This window comes from Amia ocellicauda, chromosome 2, assembly GCF_036373705.1.
Source record: "Amia ocellicauda isolate fAmiCal2 chromosome 2, fAmiCal2.hap1, whole genome shotgun sequence".
Lineage (NCBI taxonomy): Eukaryota > Metazoa > Chordata > Actinopteri > Amiiformes > Amiidae > Amia > Amia ocellicauda.
In genome coordinates, this window is record NC_089851.1 from 13681694 (window position 1) to 13699950 (window position 18257).

An 18257-nucleotide genomic window follows, 5' to 3' on the forward strand; every position below is an offset into this window, starting at 1 on the left:
GAAAGACACCCCCAAAGCATAATGTTTCCACCTCCATGTTTGATGGTGGGGATGGTGTTCTTGGGGTCATTCCTCCTCCTCCAAACACGGCGAGTTGAGTTGATGCCAAAGAGCTCGATTTTGGTCTCAATAGTCCACAACACTTTCACCCAGTTCTCCTCTGAATCATTCAGATGTTCATTGGCAAACTTCAGACGGGCCTGTACATGTGCTTTCTTGAGCAGGGGGACCTTGCGGGCGCTGCAGGATTTCAGTCCTTCACGGCATAGTGTGTTACCAATTGTTTTCTTGGTGACTATGGTCCCAGCTGCCTTGAGATCATTAACAAGATCCTCCTGTGTAGTTCTGGGCTGATACCTCACCGTTCTCATGATCATTGAAGCTCCACGAGGTGAGATCTTGCATGGAGCCCCAGACCGAGGGAGACTGACAGTTATTTTGTGTTTCTTCCATTTGTGAATAATCGCACCAACTGTTGTCACCTTCTCACCAAGCTGCTTGGCGATGGTCTTGTAGCCCATTCCAGCCTTGTGTAGGTCTACAATCTTGTCCCTGACATCCTTGGACAGCTCTTTGGTCTTGGCCATGGTGGAGAGTTTGGAATCTGATTGATTGATTGCTTCTGTGGACAGGTGTCTTTTATACTTATTTCCCTCATTAACATGCAAATCAATTTATAACTTTTTTGAAGTGAGTTTTTCTGGATTTTTGTTGTTGTTATTCTGTCTCTCACTGTTAAAATACACCTACCATTACAATTATAGACTGATCATTTCTTTGTCAGTGGGCAAACGTACAAAATCAGCAGGGGATCAAATACTTTTTTTCCTCACTGTATATGACAGCTAGTGTAGGCAGAGAAATGTAAAGTGTACATTATAAGTGGAAAGCCTACATTAGGTATGGAATGTCAACAAACATCTTATAAAATATAGATGCATACATCATGCATATTAGAGTAATTCGAGTAATTCGAAAGGATTTATGACTATTTCACTATGGTTTCATAATTCATAAGGCAACGAAAAAGTAAACAAAATGACCTCATCCTCAGCTCCAGCAGGGAGCCATGTGTTGTATAACTGAAGTAATGTGCTTGTCAGTTTTATTTTCAATATTGACATCCTGCTGATTTTTAGTGTTGAGTCGGGTGAATACACAGTCTATTGTTGAGTTACTAATGCAACACTCTCTCTGATGACACTCACAGCTGCTAAGGAATTGCTACACCTAAACTGTGATGTAATGGATGCACCTGTTGCAGCCATTTCTCACACCTGTGAAGTGTTACAGCCAACAGGTTCAGTGACACACCTGCACAATGCAAGCTGACAGTTTGATAGTGGTTAAACTGGATTGATACATTAAAAAAATTGAGAAATTAAGTGAGAACAATACATTTCAAGCATGTTACTTAAATAGTTGAAGCCACGTGTTGTTGCAGAACAAGATTCCTTAAGTCTGTACTTTTTAAGCTGAGAAACAAAGCATTTATAACATATTTTCTTAATTCATACAGATTCCTTTCCTGATCCATACAGATTACTGCAGCTCAACACGAGGTCAGATTTTATTTTTAACGGTTCCCAGTAGAAGGGTTCTTAGAGGCTCACACAATCAATAACAGTGTTTAAGGTGATTGATTACCAGGGCACTGCTATGTAAGAATCTCTTTTGACATGCCAAATAGAGGGCAATGTTACAAAATCACTTAGGACTTCAGTGTTTTCATGTCATGCACGCTAAATTGAGAAACTCTACCTCAACAGTTTTGTTTTACTTTTAATATAAAAAGTACTATCAACATTTTATGTGTACTATAGTATTTTGCCTTTCTAGGTTTTGAATTGGATGCAAGGCAATTTATTAAATACATATTATTTTTAGTAAATGTTTTTTCTGCTTTTATTAGAAACACAAAACAAAAGTAAATTACAGATGTGTACCACAACTGATACTTTATGTTTTATATTTGCAACATCACAGCTTGAAAAAATTGTCCCTGTCTATATGTGTAACTTCTTTATTGCAATAAAGAAAAAATCGTGTAAATCCATTGTAGTTATAAAAATGACAGACACTTCATTCATAACTGCCACAGCTATATTGCACGATTTATAGATTAGAGATTTCAAATCCACTTGATTGTGAATGTCCTCAAACCGCGTGATTTAAGAAGGGCTTAATCTCAAACTTTTTTCCAAGAATCATTTTGAGCATCCAAGAGATTAAAGTACTTACAAATATCCACCACCAGTATGCGGGAAAAGTATATGAACAATAATAAAATCTGCAGAACTGACCATTTTCTAAAGGTAGAACTATGATTTGTACATTGGGAAAATACTAACTTTGGGAGTACTATCTTAGGGCTATGTGATGAATTACAACATTGCAAAGTAAGAAGAAAAATAGGTACTTGTTTTACCATTGTTGCTCTCATTCTGGTAATTTCTCTAATTAAGCCAGGCTTAAAAGATCATCATGCTGGGTGTTGTTTAGTATATCACTGCAGACAAAATTCAAATAAGGTTTAAAAACACAGATTGTCCCTCAGCCCAGTGTAGCCAGTCCAAGATAAACAACAGCTATCACTACTCTAGTTCTGTGCAATGGTCAAAACAAATACAAATTTGACCCTGGGACATGTGGCTTAGCTGTCATCATTTTGTTTTTAATTCCCCCTCCGCCCAACATAATGGGATGTATTCACTGCTTTCTAGACTCAGTCATGCATTCACTGCGTTCTATGAAAATCGGTGCACGGATTTTCATGTTGGGATCAGTTGGCAACTGGTTCCTTTTAAATTAGCATTGGCTGAAGTAGCATTTTCTCTACACTAAACCCCATGTCCTATTATGAGAGTTTGTAAACAAGGAAGTGACCAGTGGCTGTTTAAATGCACTCAGATTGTAAAGCCTTGAATGTTTATTGTGTGGCCATTTGTATGTGAATGCAGGCCGTCATTCAATCGATCAGTGATTCATTCTCAAGCCTTTCATTACATGGAAACAGACAGTGAAGATGAACGCACTGTATATCTGATCCTGCTCTGTATACCGATGGTCATCTAATCCTGTTAGTATACCGTGAATGTCTATTTTGGTAAGTCATCTGACCTTCCCTCACCAGGAATTCTGCAAAGCTAAATGGATATCAGATACTTCTGTACTGATTCATTTATTGATGGCTCTGTAAGAATTCATTGGGCTGTAATTGTAGAGAAAGGAAACAAAATGCTATCCAGTTACCAGACCTCCAGCCATCCAGACATTTGTTGTGGGAAGTAATGGGAACACAGCTTTAGTGAGATTCCTCAGAAGGTGCAGAGAATAGTGACTGTATCAATGAACAGCACAAGAACATTTTATTAATGCAGTGAAGACCAGTCCTGACCCTGGAGTGGCCCAGGATTTCCATTCCCCTCAAACGGTTTCCTTAATTAATCAAAATTACATTTTTTTCCAATTTAGGCATCTTGGTATTAGATATATTTTTAAATAAATTATTTCCCCCCACCACATTTATACAAATAATGTCTGGTGTGTAGAGCTACGTGTTTTTAATTATTACTGGACTTTCTTTTGTTCAGTTTTATGGAATGAATATGCAACCGAGACACAGTAGTAATAGGCACAGATCAATATAACACGTACAATAGAGATATCTAGACTGCCCTCTGTTGTACAGAGGCTGACATCACCCTATTAAAAATCATTGATAGAGGCTATCGGGGGTTTGAGGAGTTTTACATTTTTTAAAGTGCCAGCTGTGCATTCAAAAGCCTCCTTCCTGCAAACAGGGGGCCTTCATTACTTTAAATATTTTGTTTTCAAATAACTGGTGCTTAATCCAGTTATATTCATCAAGGTTTTGCATTAGCAAGCTAACAGGAAGTACTTCCTCCGCATGCTGTCAACAGGATACTTTAAATATTGTTTTGTGTGGAATGAGATGGACATTCTCTTAGATATTCTGAAAATGTACCATGCCTTGTTTGAACATTCGTTGCATTCCTCTGGGGCTGATTTTTGCTTTCCTGCTCTTCTAAAATGTAATTTTCCTTAATGCTAGATACAAATATTAAAGACTTCAATTGAGTCATGATATCCATTCAATGCATGCAGTTCAGCCCACAATAAACACCCTAATCTTACAGACTTCAGCAAAAACTAATCTGTTACAGCAATTACACATTTGATTAGATTTGATGCCCTTTGCCCCACCTAACAAAATGGTTGATCAATTTTCATAGCAAGTCACAGACTTTGGATGTTTAGCAGATGTACAGTAATTGTCCTCTTTCAGGACATCAAGACAAGCTACATTCTGAAGGCCGATCAAGACATGTTTTGAGACATGTCTCAGAACACTGATAATACAAAAAAGAAGCCAAGAGATCCAAAATGATGAACTATGTATGTACAGATAAAATGCAAAACAAGGATACCTGCCTTGGAATGGTAAACCCACAGCAACAATACACCTACAGTATACAAGTATTCCCAAAATAACACAGACAGACACAAAGCCTTTAAAAAGCATTCACGTAATTCACTGAGCAACAATTCTCTCTTTGTTCAGTATTTATAAACTTGTGTGCATGTGTGTATGTGGGGGAGGGGGTATGCTGGACTGCTCTTCTGGGGACAGTTCTCTTTCCCATACTGAATGGGCCTTTTTAAAGCGAAGAGGGTGTGAATGAGTTCCACTATTGGCTGAAGATGCAGAGCAGGTGTGAAGCTCCCACAATGTCACTCCTTTGTTTCAAGGGCAATGATCACCATGCTTGAAATTCCACTCAGGTCCAAGTCTTAATCATGACTTTGTTAATAGCACAGCTGGTGTATAGAACATGTACTTACAGTTATATCATGTCTAATCTTCATATGAACGTGAACCTGGAAAATGCTGATTTCTTTGTTTCTTCTCCATACCCACAACTAATAACAACATCACAGGGCATAAAATGGTTGTATAATTTTCCAATAAGCTCAAAATACTGCCACACCTAAGGAAATTAAAAAACATTTTAACACTGTTTATTTATATGGTGGAGTTTTCTGTAATATTCCCCTGAAGGAACTCTTCTCTTGAAGTCTTTAGAAAGCATGTCATAAACAGTGGCATTCCAGTCACAAATCACGAGTGGTTTCAATGCATCAGAGTTGTAGTAGTTGTAGTAGTAAGTAGTATTCTATAGAAAGTCAATGGGACAGGGCACCAATACATTGTCATTGTCTGGGCCTGGCTTATGCACTTTGTAAATTAAAACTGTGATTAATCTCTCAATGAAGAAAATAAAACCATGCAAACAGTTTTATAGAAAGATAGAAAACATTTATTTCACTTTGTACTTCATACTGTGCAAATCACCCTTTTAAAGAATATCAGAGCAAGAATTCATAACCCAGTTCTCCCTTCCCTAATTTAAAATCCCAAAGAAAACTCGCTTTTAAAGCTTACTTTATTGCAAACTGAGCCATAAGATTTCTAAAAAGAATGGTACAACAGACTTTCCTACAATCCCCCACGTTTCTCAGAACAAGCGTTGTTTTTACCATGTTCACGCAGTTGAGATAGTACTTGCAGTGATGAGATTACTGATAAGCTCTACGAAATACTAGAACACAACGATTGTGGCGGTTATTCAGTTGATGTTTCGTTAAAAAAAAAAAAAGAAAAAAAGAGAGCGAGAGAGAGAGCACAAGAGGAAGTTCTCCAATTTCTTAGCGACCAAGATTAAAACAATTCTTAACTCAATCTTTGCAAGACAGGCTAGACTATTTATGATCGAGTAGTACAAGGTTTAAGGCCAGTGTGAAAATTAAACACATACTAATACATAAAATAATAAATTGTACTGTTCCCGTCAGCCAATTCGGTTTTGATTTTGTTTTTCACGAAACAAAACCCACACACAGACACTTTGGTTTCACAGACTATCTATAGACACTGTTAAGTGCTGGACAACCCTAGGACTTCCTTTCTTCCTGTCTGAAGGCTTAACCATTTGAAGTAACAACAGAGACATGTCAACATAGTAGTATGACAAAGCAATACGTTTGCTCAACCAATTGAAATGATGTTCAAAACACTACTTTGTGTGTGCTTACGAAATGCTACTGTAATGTCTCTGATGAAATGTTATTTTTATGCAACAGGTTAAACGAGAACTTCTAGTGCGCTGTGCTTCACTGTATAACACCAGCTAAGCATGAACGCATGAATGCCGTGAAATGCAATTCATATCATTATAGCCTGCATGCACCAAGAAAAATAATTAAACAACCTCAAACAATTAGAAAAGTAATGATTATATCTTCAACTTTAGTTCTGGTTATGCAACCCATGAGGTCTCTCAGCCAGAAGTCAGGATCAGCTTCTGGGCAGACCTGTTCTCTGGCTGTGCAGACAGGGTGACGAGACATGTGAGAGTATCAAGTCTGCTCGTCCGACCCTGGCTTTTCTCTCTGCATTCAGAAGAGCTTCTTCCCAAGCAAGCCTGGCAGGCTTTTTCCACCTGAGTTTGAGCTATTGTTCACAGTAACCTGAGTCCCCCCCTCCTCACCAACCACTCCTTATCAAAGATCAGGGGCAGTGAGAGCTGGCTAGTGTTTCCTGAGTCAAGACCCCACGCGGAGACTGGAGGAGAGAAGCTGTGGCACAGGGAGCTTCACACAGGGTTTGGTCAGAAGAATTGCATCATTGTGTTTTTTCTCTCTCATTGCACTGTTCCCTTACTGGACAGCCAAAAACACTGTCCTTTTGGTAGATTAACCACAAGCACCTTTCAATCTGTCAATATAGCAATGGAGATTATCAGAAAGTCTAGAAGCAAATCTGCAGCACTTTTTGGATTAGTTTAAAATATATAATCTACCTGATATGTTTTCCTTGATTTATATGTATAAATTGTTGACCAGTTGTGACCAAAATGCAGAGATCACAAGGAGTTCCGTGAGTCTGAAAGAACCTCTCTCTCTGGACTGCGGTCTTCCACACATTGTCCTGTCTTCTGCCTCGCTGTCCGTCACCTCTCGGCAGCGATTTGCTCTGAGTAAACCAGCAGGGCTTCTCCAATGCAGCTGAGCAGGAGGCTGTGGGCAATGTAAAAAAGAAACATGTCAGTCTTGACTCCTGACTCTCAGAATCACTGCCAAATAAATGAAACAGGGATATGTAGTTGCACTATTTACAAAACAAAATAAAGGCAGCTGTTGCTTCATCTTTTTAAAACATGCTAACGAGACAATACTGTTATTTTCTACCCCCTGTGTGTTTGTTTGACCTCAGGAATTAATGTGTTTATACAAGAGGTTTAGGATTATTTTACTAACATTCCCACAACCAAGTACCATAAACCTTCAAGTTTTTGCACACGGGATCTACATTCTTTCCTTTAGCTTTAAGAATGACCTGTTACAAATAAAGCACAGGTCATATTCAAATCTGACACACATTCCCATCAAGGGGAAATTATATTCCTGCCTAATTCATTTAGGGAACTGGAGACAAGTCTACATTTAACTACAAAGCACAACATGTGACTTTATACCTTATACACAATATTACACCATATCCAGATAAAGATCAGTTCTATCACCCATCATTAACAACCAAATAAATACCAGTGTTGACAAACTTATGTTTCCCAAAGTTGGTAACTGAAACTGAGATTAGGTAATTCCCATCATGTTAAAGAGCAATCATGCTCATCACAACCCTATCATATGTGCCCAGAGAATTTATATACAGTAAGTACAGGTAATCTGTTATTAAAACCTGACAAATATTCAATTTCTATGATGAAAAATGCTTTCTTTATTATTTTAAAGGTTTAATTCAGGCATTACCTTTAATACACTTAGATAGCACAGCTGAATTTCTGAAAATGTACACTGAGGTCCAAGTGTAAACAATAAGCTTATAAACCTTGTATAATAGCCAATAAATCTGAAAATCCTCAGTGAATTAGAGGCAGTAATTTTGTGTCTAATCCCTGGCATTTGTCCATTTCCTGTTCGCTGTGACGTTTTAAGGTAGCCTTAAAAAGTTCATTGAGGAAGCTTAGGTAAGTTTCAATCTTCATGGACAGCTCATCTAGTATGAGCAGAGGTCATATCATTCCCCTCTTGTTCATCAGACAAAGGAATCTGAAGCCTTGACTTGTTCTCTTTCTACCTCTCACACAGTTCAAGATTGTGAGTTGCGATTCTTTCACTTCACACGGTCTTTCCTTTGATTTCTCTAGCAGCCTCTTTTCTCTTTCCATACACAATCCCCTGCTTCTCTCATCACCTCCTATGATTTCTTTCACCACTTCTACTTCTCAGATGTTTTTCTTGTTTTTTTCTCCGTTTCCATTTCTAAGCGATTCCATGGTGGATTTATTTATCTCACTCAGTTTGTGTAAATCTGGCTTCTTTATCCCTTGTCTTTCCTCCCCTTCCCCTTATCTCTCGGTTTCTATTTCCCTTGATTGCACCACCCTTTCTCCTTCCTGCTATGCCAAGAAGCATGGTTTCACCCTTTACCTCCCCCTCCTTCTCCCAGTACATCTTTTCCCTGCCAAGAGCTTGATTTTTCTATAGCAACATTTCTCAGTTCCCATGTTTCAAACCTTGTGGGTATAGGCCTGGTTCTCTCAGACCGGACTACTGAAACTGACTTGTCTGCTGTTCCCGCATTGGGCATCTGACCTGACCTAAACACAAGTAGAGAGTCCCTGATGTAACATGAACGGTCTGTACACGTCCTAGCTGCCCACCGATATTTATTGCACAAAGTAGTGAGTAATGTCCTTGTCTTTGTGACCATAGCATAGAAGGAATATGTATATTGAGAAGCATTACCAAAAGCAGTCAGAAAGATTATTAACAAGAGAAGTCTATTTGGCTTGTTGGGTTGGGATTACAATATTGATAAAACGCTCCTCCAATTAGGAGAGAAGTCTAGTGTGGGTGGTTTTCCCGAGATACTACAAATTTGCCATCCAAGAGACACATGGATAGGCAAGTTCCCGAAAAAGCCTGCCCTTTGCCCATTTCCCTGAGGAGTTGTGATGTAGCAATGACTCTGTATTACTCTTTTGGCAACTGCAATTTTGAAAGTGTACTTCTACCCTAGACAGTGATTAGATATTACTTCTTATCAGCTTATTTTGTAAATCCCTAAAATATCAAATAGGTATTTTCTTAATATTGAATCATCTACATTACATCCGTATTACAGCACTCGACCGTCAGCATTTCTAGGAAAAAGATAGAAAATTGTTGGCGAATTAAATAATGAATACCAGGGTTTATCATCCAGAACGGAGGATTTTATACAACATGAGTATTGCTTTCATGCACATAAGTTTTCATTTGTAATTATGTGGTATCTGCAACAGCAGAGGAAAAGAGCATTGATGAAGGATGAAGGACTGAAGGATTAATTGCCATTCAGAACATGGAGATGGTAAAATCCTAGAATCTATAGCCATAATTAATGTAGCGGGGATGGAGGGCAGTGGGTGGGGGAGTCTTTCCTTCGGCTCAGGAGTCAGACTGCTGCCTCAGATGACTTATCAGGGCTATCTCCTTGGTAGTAAAAAACATTAAAGTCATCTGTTCAATTTCCTACACTCACATGTGGATATGCTTGAGATACAGATGAAATGGAAAATGCCAGATGGACAGGATATAAAATATAGAGCAGTAGAGCAGAAATTACCCAGACCAGAAATGGGTTTAATCATACTTGGTATGGTTTGTGATGCCAATAGTACATAACAATTCATTTTAAACTTCTAAATAAAAAATAAATTAAAAAAAACAGTAAAACATTCCACAGGATTACAAGGTGGATTCCTTTTCTGTGCTTTAACAAGTTTCAATAGAAACAAACTCTACAAAAGCTTTCAGCTGTGGAGGTTGGGGGAGCCACACAACGCCAGTGTTTCCAGCTTTAAAATTATTAATAAGTCGTTATTTCTCTCTGGGAATCCGCTTTCCATAGCAATGCACTTTTTAAATATGTTGAGTTACAGCTGGTACTTATTCATATTGTGCTAGCAGAACACTTATATAACCAGCTTAAGTGGCTTGATTTTCATTAGCCGTTTTATTTTTAACAGTTTGTAGCTCTGCTTTTTGGCACCTGAGAGAGCAGACAGACAGATTTAAATGTACTAAATATGGAGGTACAATGACTCTTTGATGATTGTCAGTGTTTGCAGATTATACAGTAGCTGCATTAGAGGTGAGGGTCAGTAATACCTGCTCAAGAAAGCAAGAGTTTTTTTTTTTTCTCCCCATGTATAGGACATTTCTAAATGAATGAATGCCTCAATACCCTTTGTCACTTAGTTCTGGTTCTCTGCCAAACAAAACTGCAGAATCATAACAAATATCAGTGATGAAGTAAGGACTGTACAAAGTCCATCAGAAAGGTTAAATCCCTTGTTTTATATGAGCTACTGAACTTAGAGATGAGGAAGGGAAAGCACAACCTCAACATACAACCATACAGACATTTGTTTTTCCTTTTCTATCAGTTCCAGTCAGAAGTACTTGTGTCCTGCTAAAGGAAACGGACATATTTTTTTCTTATTGTGAATTAAATTGACAGAGAACCAACTTGAATTCTAGGAAACAGTTTAAGGTTTCCATATCTGTAAACTGAAGTTCTGATGTTTATTGCTCTCCTCTATTCATTATTAGTCTTTAATCAAGTTTTATTATTATGCATTTGAAGTCTTGCATGTGAATTACATTAACAGCTGTTGGGCTATAATCCCTTAGCATTTCCAGCAGTGCAACAGCTTGGTCTCGTGACAAGAGCTAGCAAGAGAAAACTGAATGTATTTCAACTGCTATATTTATTTATTTTTAAACCTGCAGTTCTCACTGTGGAGAAGCTTTTATTTTTTACTCACAATCTGTGAACCCTACTTCAATGATCAGCCACATCACTCTGGGGTACTCTTCCTGGATGAGGAGGTAATTATAAGTCTCTTCCACACAGTGATCTGTGGGAGGGTGTTTACCCCAGAGATATTTAATCTCAACCAGTCAAGAAACACATTAAGTCATGTCTTTGGAAAACATGTACTTCTGCCCTATATCCAAAAGGTGGTGCAGAATAAACACGCTGTTCTAAATAACGACCTTAACCTTTTCATAAAGAAAACTGGATTTAAATTTCAGACATTGCTCCAAGGGTATCTTGTAAATCTCATATATACAGTACCTTGCAAAACTATTCAGACCTTTCCTATCATGTCTAATACAAAATATAAAGTCCTAATGGTAAGATAATTTACAATGTGAGCAAAAACTAAAGAAAAAAAATGAAATATGTTAATTGCATAAGTATTCAGACCCGTCGAATCAATATTCGGTGGAAGTGCCTTTGGCAGCAATTTACAGCAGCAAGTCTTTTTGGGTAAGTCTCTACAAATTTTGCATACTGGTTTAGTGCAATTTTTGTCCATTATTCTTGGCAGGTTTGCTCAAGCTCTCTCAAGTTGCTTGGGGATCACTTATGGACAGCCATTCACAGATTCTCAATAGGATTCAAGTTAGGACTTTAACTGGGCCACTCAAGGATATTCACTTTATTATTCTTTAGCCACCCCAGAGTGTAGCTTTGGCCTTATGCTTTGGATCATCTTGCCACTGAAAGATGAATTTATGCCCCAGTTTTAAGTTTTTAGCAGACTGAGACAGGTTTTCCTCTAGTATTTGGTACATCAATTTTCCTTCAATCCAAACAAGCTTTCCAGTTTCTGCTGAGGAGAAGCATCCGAATAGCATGATGCTGCCACCACCTGGCGTGACTATAGGGATGGTGTGGACTGTGAGATGTGCGATGTTGAGTATGTGCCCAATGTAAGACCTGGCATTTAGACCAAAAAGTTCCAATTTGTTCTCATCTCATAACAGCTTTTGCAACATTTTTCTAGGATCACTCAGGTGATTTGTTTGCAAACTCCATGCAGGCTTTGAGAATACTTATTTTCAGTAATGGCTTCCTTCTTGCCACTCTGCCATAAAATGTTGTGCATATTCTTGACCAATGTACTTTTTCACCCATTTAAGCTATTGAACTCTGTAGCTCTTTCAAAGTTGTTGTTGGCCTTATAGTGGCTTCCCTCAGCAGTTTCTTCCTTGCCCAGCTGCTCAGGGATGGCCTGATCTAGGCAGTATCTGGGTGGTAGAAAGCACCTTCCAATTCTTGATGATTGAGTCAGTACACTGTGATCACAGGGATATTCAGAGACTTTTCAATGACTTTATCCCTGTCTTCTCCTGGACCTTCATAGTTGACTCTTCACTTAAAATTCACAACCTGACCAAGACAGGAGTTTTTATTCTAAAATCATGAAAACCACTATTATTGCACAGACATGGGCCATTCAACTTATTGTGTAGCTTGTTAAAGTCATTTTGTCCACCTGAATTAATATAGGTTTGCAACACCAAATGGTTTGAATACTTGCAATCATGACTTCTCAATTTTTATTTCATATTAATTCTCTATTTACTTCTTTCTTCTTGTTTTTGCTTTGAATGTTTTGAGTAGGTTTTGTATATAACATTAATTTCTACTTCAAAGTATCATGACTGCAAGCGTTAAAGCAACAAAATGTAAAAAATATGAGACTGAATATTTTTGCAAGGTACTGTATATAACTATAGAGAGTTTGACTATGGTGAACCATAATCAGGAAAATAAATAAAGCCAGTTTTAAAAGGGCAAAGAGATACAGCATCTGTGGGTTGGTTGGGGACAAGGGACTGATTCAGGATATAAAGATAGTTAGCTAAAGATAATTATTCACATATGTCTTAAAACACTGTTAGAGTCAAGAATATACTGATTTCTCTCTGTGGACAGAGTTGGAATAACAGACCACTCTGCAGAAAAGGTTATATTCAGGTCTATCCTGGCAGACATGGAACAAACATAGGAAAGAGTACTATTATAGAATATACATATGCAATTTATTTCATATGCAAAGAAAAAGTATTTGATGCAGACAAAATGTTAATATTACATAATTTCTGTATTGCATTTCTCTAAAAATACAATTTGATCTATCACTTGTACAAATAAGTTAACATGTGTTAACAGATACCTACTTCCTTCTATATTTTCCTTCCATTTTGCAAACCAACTGACCATGCAAATCAACATCTGTTCTTACCAGGTACTTGCATCCCAAGGCTGATAATCAAATCAGTTCCAGTTGATTTTCTTCCCTAAACTGTAGGAATGTTCCGACCATTGAACCTCTCTCTTTAAGTCCACAGACAAGCTCAAAAGATGTAATGGTCAAGGCTCATCTCAGAGACCTCAGGCGCACATGGCTCACATTACAAATTGCATGAGGTAATCTTGTGGCACTCTCCTCTCTGTGGGCAGAAGTCAAATCAAGCCTTCCTCTGCAGTGCTGGCTGGCAAAGGAAAGCAATGTCTCCTGAATAGGATTGAAATTCCTGGCTACCCAGCTGAGCAAATGTGAAACACTTGAGTGGAACCACTTCAAAGAACAGCAGGGGATGACCGGCAAAGTGAACAGTGAATATTCCAATTCTGCCTTATTATGTGTACTCTCAACAGGTAATTCAAGATGACTATAGAACAGGACATTAAGACCTGAAAGAAATATACAATAACCGATATACTCAACCTGCCTAAGTGACAACAGAATGATTGGTGTTTGTCAAAGCAATCATGAACATTGTCCTTGCACCCCAGTACTGGACCAGGCTAAGGATGTTGCTCACTACCTCAGCTGGGGGGCAGCTTATACCAGTATGGTCATATTCCTTGCCAAAGCCTATAGTCTCCAGCAAAAAGCAGTCCCATCGGGCATGTAGTAGCTGATCCAAAATCTGGCTTCTTATAGTCTGTTTCAGCTTGGTTTTGTCCTGTTATATTTAGATGAAAGAAACATCCATGCACCACTCTATTTAGAATGAAGTTTCTTCATGAATGAAGTTTTTGGCTTTAATTTTGGAACCTGCATTTACTTAGAAACCCAGCTTACTGCTACAGCTCCCGTATTAACAAAAAACACACATCCTTCCAAACGACTGTTGGGTCTACAAAACTTACAAAAAGAAAGAAAAAAGAAAACGGCCATCTGTGATCAAATACATACGTAACGTGCAATGCTGCCATTATATATGCCATATTTCTGACCAGACTTATTTACTTATGAAGATCCTGATATATAGTGTAACAATGCCATTGCACACACTTTACCCCTCTATCATGAAGCAGAGCCAATTAACTGTGAATGGATGTGCTGTTTCATTGCCAAACCTTCCACTGGAGAAGAGACTGCAGCCAAGACACATGTGCCACTATGTCACTGTTGCTTTTGAGTATAAATGGAAGCATGAGGTAGAACTTTTAAACACAGACTCACTGGAAAAAAAAACAATTAAAGAAACAAAGTATACTTACCAACAGACTGTTGGTACGTTCACAACAATGTCAAAGACAAATGGGGACAAGCAAGCTGCCAGTACCTGAATATAGAGAGGACACATTTGCAACATTAAAAATGTTAAAAGGCGGAGACATAAAGCCAAATTATGTTGTTTATTTCATTGTTAGCCACAAGACAAAAAAAATACGAAATACATACTGCATGACATTTAAAAACGTATACAACATTTAAAGCATCTACCAAAGATTACATCAATTCTTGGAACTGCAGATGGAGATAAGAACCTGGTCCCAGTACAATCTGATGGAAATCTTAGGTTTATTGGAATGAAGGATAGTTGTCTGAGGAGTATTTTGATACAAATTAACCCTAGAAACCATATTGAATAAGGAATTTAGAATAGGAAAAAAATAAAATGGGATGCCCCAATCTATCTGCCAGCTTAGATGCTTGATTTGAACTTGTCTGTCTCTCATAGATTTAATAACAACATGAAACCAACCAACAACTTATTTTGTTTCTCCTACCCCACACAATTCAAGACTGTAAACCCAGCCCACACGATGTGAACAAATTTGTTCCTCTGTACTGTGATCATGCACTGGTTAACAGACTGCTTCAAAAATGCCTTCTGTGTCACGAAATCCTCATGAAATTGAGATGCAAAATATCATGGAACTACCCTGGGATTGCTAATGCATGAATCAATAATGGCTTTGTTGCAATATCACTGACCCAAGAGTAACACCAAAAAAACAAATGACAGAATAACACATTTTCTCCTGCTGCAGTTAGACATATTGACAGATAAATGTCCCAGGAAACTGCATTTCATATATCCAGATAGATCTCAGGAAAACAGAGAAGAGATATATTCCAATACAGACAGTGACGTTTATTTGTTTTTCTCAGAATCAATTACAATTTATTCACCTTTCACCTGATTCAAATTAAAGAATGTCCCGTGGATGTTTACACCCTTCCTGACTGCATATTAATATTGTGCCCTTTGACCACGATACTACTGGTGGGAGGAGGTGATTTTTATTGTTGTTCCTCTCTATTTTAATATAAATATTATTCAAAAAGGCAGGATTAACACAGTACTGTACTATGTTCTCCAGAAAGAAAGCACAAAACTACTGATAATTCTTTAGAAAAGTATTTTGCAATGCTAGAGAATGTAGCAGATTTCTTGGCAGTATGTATGGATGTGGGATGCTTTCCCACGTAGTACATGCATTTAGTTGTGATGCTCACTAGAATGATGATGAGAGGCCTTTACTATGAACACTAGAGCAACAAAACAAAGACTGAGAGTGAATGGGTGTCAGTTTAAAATCAGGATGAAGTAGCTTTTTCTGACTCCAGGACAATGGTAAATGTAACCATTTTTGTTACAGTTCTTAGAAATTGTTAGTGTTAAGCCTCTTATGTTGCAATTATTTGACATTTTCCCCACAGACATTCCTTCTACCTGGATTTCAGGAAACTTCACAAATTCCATCCAGTTTCCCCCAATTATTGACCACATAAGTTTATATATGAAAATATACCATGTTAAAACCACTGCAGTCTTTTCCATTGCAAAGCAAGAAAGTCACGTTTCACATGTTCATGACATTTACATGACACTGCTACAATCACGGTTGCTAGAAAAACCCACCCACATATTCCAAAAATACATACTGTAGTAAAAAAAAATGTTTTAAAAATAGAACTGCCCTAGACCGTGACCATTAATATGGGAATGTGCATCTCTGAATGACCCATTTCCTCCCCAGGAAAATGTTAATTCAAAATAAATTAAAAAAAAAAAAAAAAACAGTTCCCAGCACCAATGGCAGACTGGGAATGCTTAAATTTGCCCTTCTCCACCAGGGACAGGGCTGTTATCCACAGTTGTCCACCTTACGGCATGTTTATCCAGTCGAAAGGGTGATGTAATGGAAAGAGAAAGCATGTTTCAAATGCCTAGGAAAACAAAGCTTCCCGGCAATAATTTTTTCAATGAAAAAAGCCATCCAACATTTAAAAATGAGGTATAATTCATATCTGTTTAACAGGCACATGGATAAATTCTATATCTAATTTAACATTAAAAGTGTACAGACTTCCTCTAGTTGTGCATCTACTTGTGATCATTCACTATTTAGATTTTCACTCCTGGCACCCATTTAGTTAATTAACATTTCTAGATAATAGAATTATGAAGTAGTATAGTGTAGAGAGAAAAATCATGGCTATTTTATGTTAAATTGTTGCAATTTGTGAAAACTTCCCTACTGTGGCATAGAAAAGACTGACCATTTTCAGACATACTAGAGAAAACTCAGGAACCTCCTGGATGTAACTTAATATTTCAGTCTGGATATAACACAGCTCACAACTACCATGGTGCTTTCTTTTTATCACCTTTTCACAAAATGCAACTAGGTGAGAACAGTTTCTCAATGATCTAAATTCTCAAGGCTGGTTTATATTGATCCAATCTCATTGAAACAACTGGAGCAATTTCAATTTGCTTTTGCTGCCAAAAACCCTGGAACCTTTAATGTAATTTCAAATTGCCATTTTCCAAACAAGGTGTACATAATCAATTATTTAAACTGCAGGCTAAGTCTGTGGGAATATCATTTAATTGCAATGAAATCACTTTAAACCAAAAATCTTAGGAATTCATGCATTAGAAAAATGAATGCCTATAAAAATGCAAATTTTCATTACTTTTTATTTATGTAAACCATGCAATATATTTACTGTCATCTAACATCTAATGTCAATATATTTATGGAGAAATATTACTGAACAAGCACGATAGTGTACAAATTCAAGCTGTATCATTAAAAGTGGAAAAGTCTCACTACATATTACCAGGACTCGTTTCAGATTTGTAAACATGAGAGGTTATGAGGTGGAAAAAGTGCAAAAGCTGCAAGAGTCCTTCCAAACTGGCTTGTCAACTGGAGCATATTCATACAGTTCAGTTCATAAAAATAAGAAGCACGTCCATTAGCAGACATTATTTTCAAAAGTCATTTGAGAAACAATTTGAAAGGCTTTATTAGAGCATTAAACCAGGATTATCCATCGTTTCAAAGAGGCCTATCTTTGTATTCAAATAGAGGCTTTCAATTTTCATCTAGTTGTGCAGAATGCTAGAGAAATAACAGGAATTACATCTTATCAATTTAACCTACAAGGTTAAAAGAAAGAATTTGACTGAAGTGAAGCTTTTGTAGAACACACTGCTGTGAAAACTGAATAGACAAACCGCTTTTGACTTCTCATCAGGACTTCAACACCTTTAGAAATAGGAGCACCTGAGTATTTAATTTGCCATTCTGTTCACAGTGATGTCTCAGTAGGTAACATGTACAACAGCAATCGTTCCCACTGATATCTACTTGCACTGGTCATTGTTTACAGCATTTGTGAGCATCTGAGAGAGACCTTCTGGTAGGCGCTCCAGTGAACATGTTTTACAAAAAAAGGGGGAAGAATGAAACAGCTTCACATTTCCTCTGAAAATAAATGTAGCCCTGCTGAATGTTACACACAGACATGGACAATGCTAATAATGAGAACACAATACATGTGTGGTTTTATATAGTCTTAGCCATTCAACGTGGGGTCTCACATCCATTGAAAAACAGAAGAGTATCATAGTATTTCATCATATTTTTTTGTCAATGCTTCAGTTTGTAGAGGCAGTTCCCTAGTGAAAGCAGTTGTGAAACTGAATCTCCAAGAAGATTGGTTGGATGTAGTTATTTTGTATTGCTATTTAATGCAGGCTTTTTTCAT

General features: G+C 37.5%; 1 protein-coding gene across 4 annotated transcripts in view; it reads right to left on the reverse strand.

Annotated features, from left to right (window-relative positions):
• Positions 1–5319: 5319 nt before the first annotated feature.
• Positions 5320–18257, reverse strand: part of slc35d4 (solute carrier family 35 member D4) — a 28121-nt gene continuing 15183 nt past the window's right edge. For 3 of the 4 annotated variants that reach the window (XM_066719454.1, XM_066719469.1, XM_066719478.1), the window contains one exon: positions 5320–7101. In XM_066719454.1, coding sequence (XP_066575551.1) covers positions 6904–7101 — 198 coding nt within the window. In that variant the 3' untranslated portion in view covers positions 5320–6903. Of the gene's footprint in view, positions 7102–14464; positions 14530–18257 lie in introns of all 4 variants that reach the window. The other variant, XM_066719463.1, reaches the window with a different exon arrangement.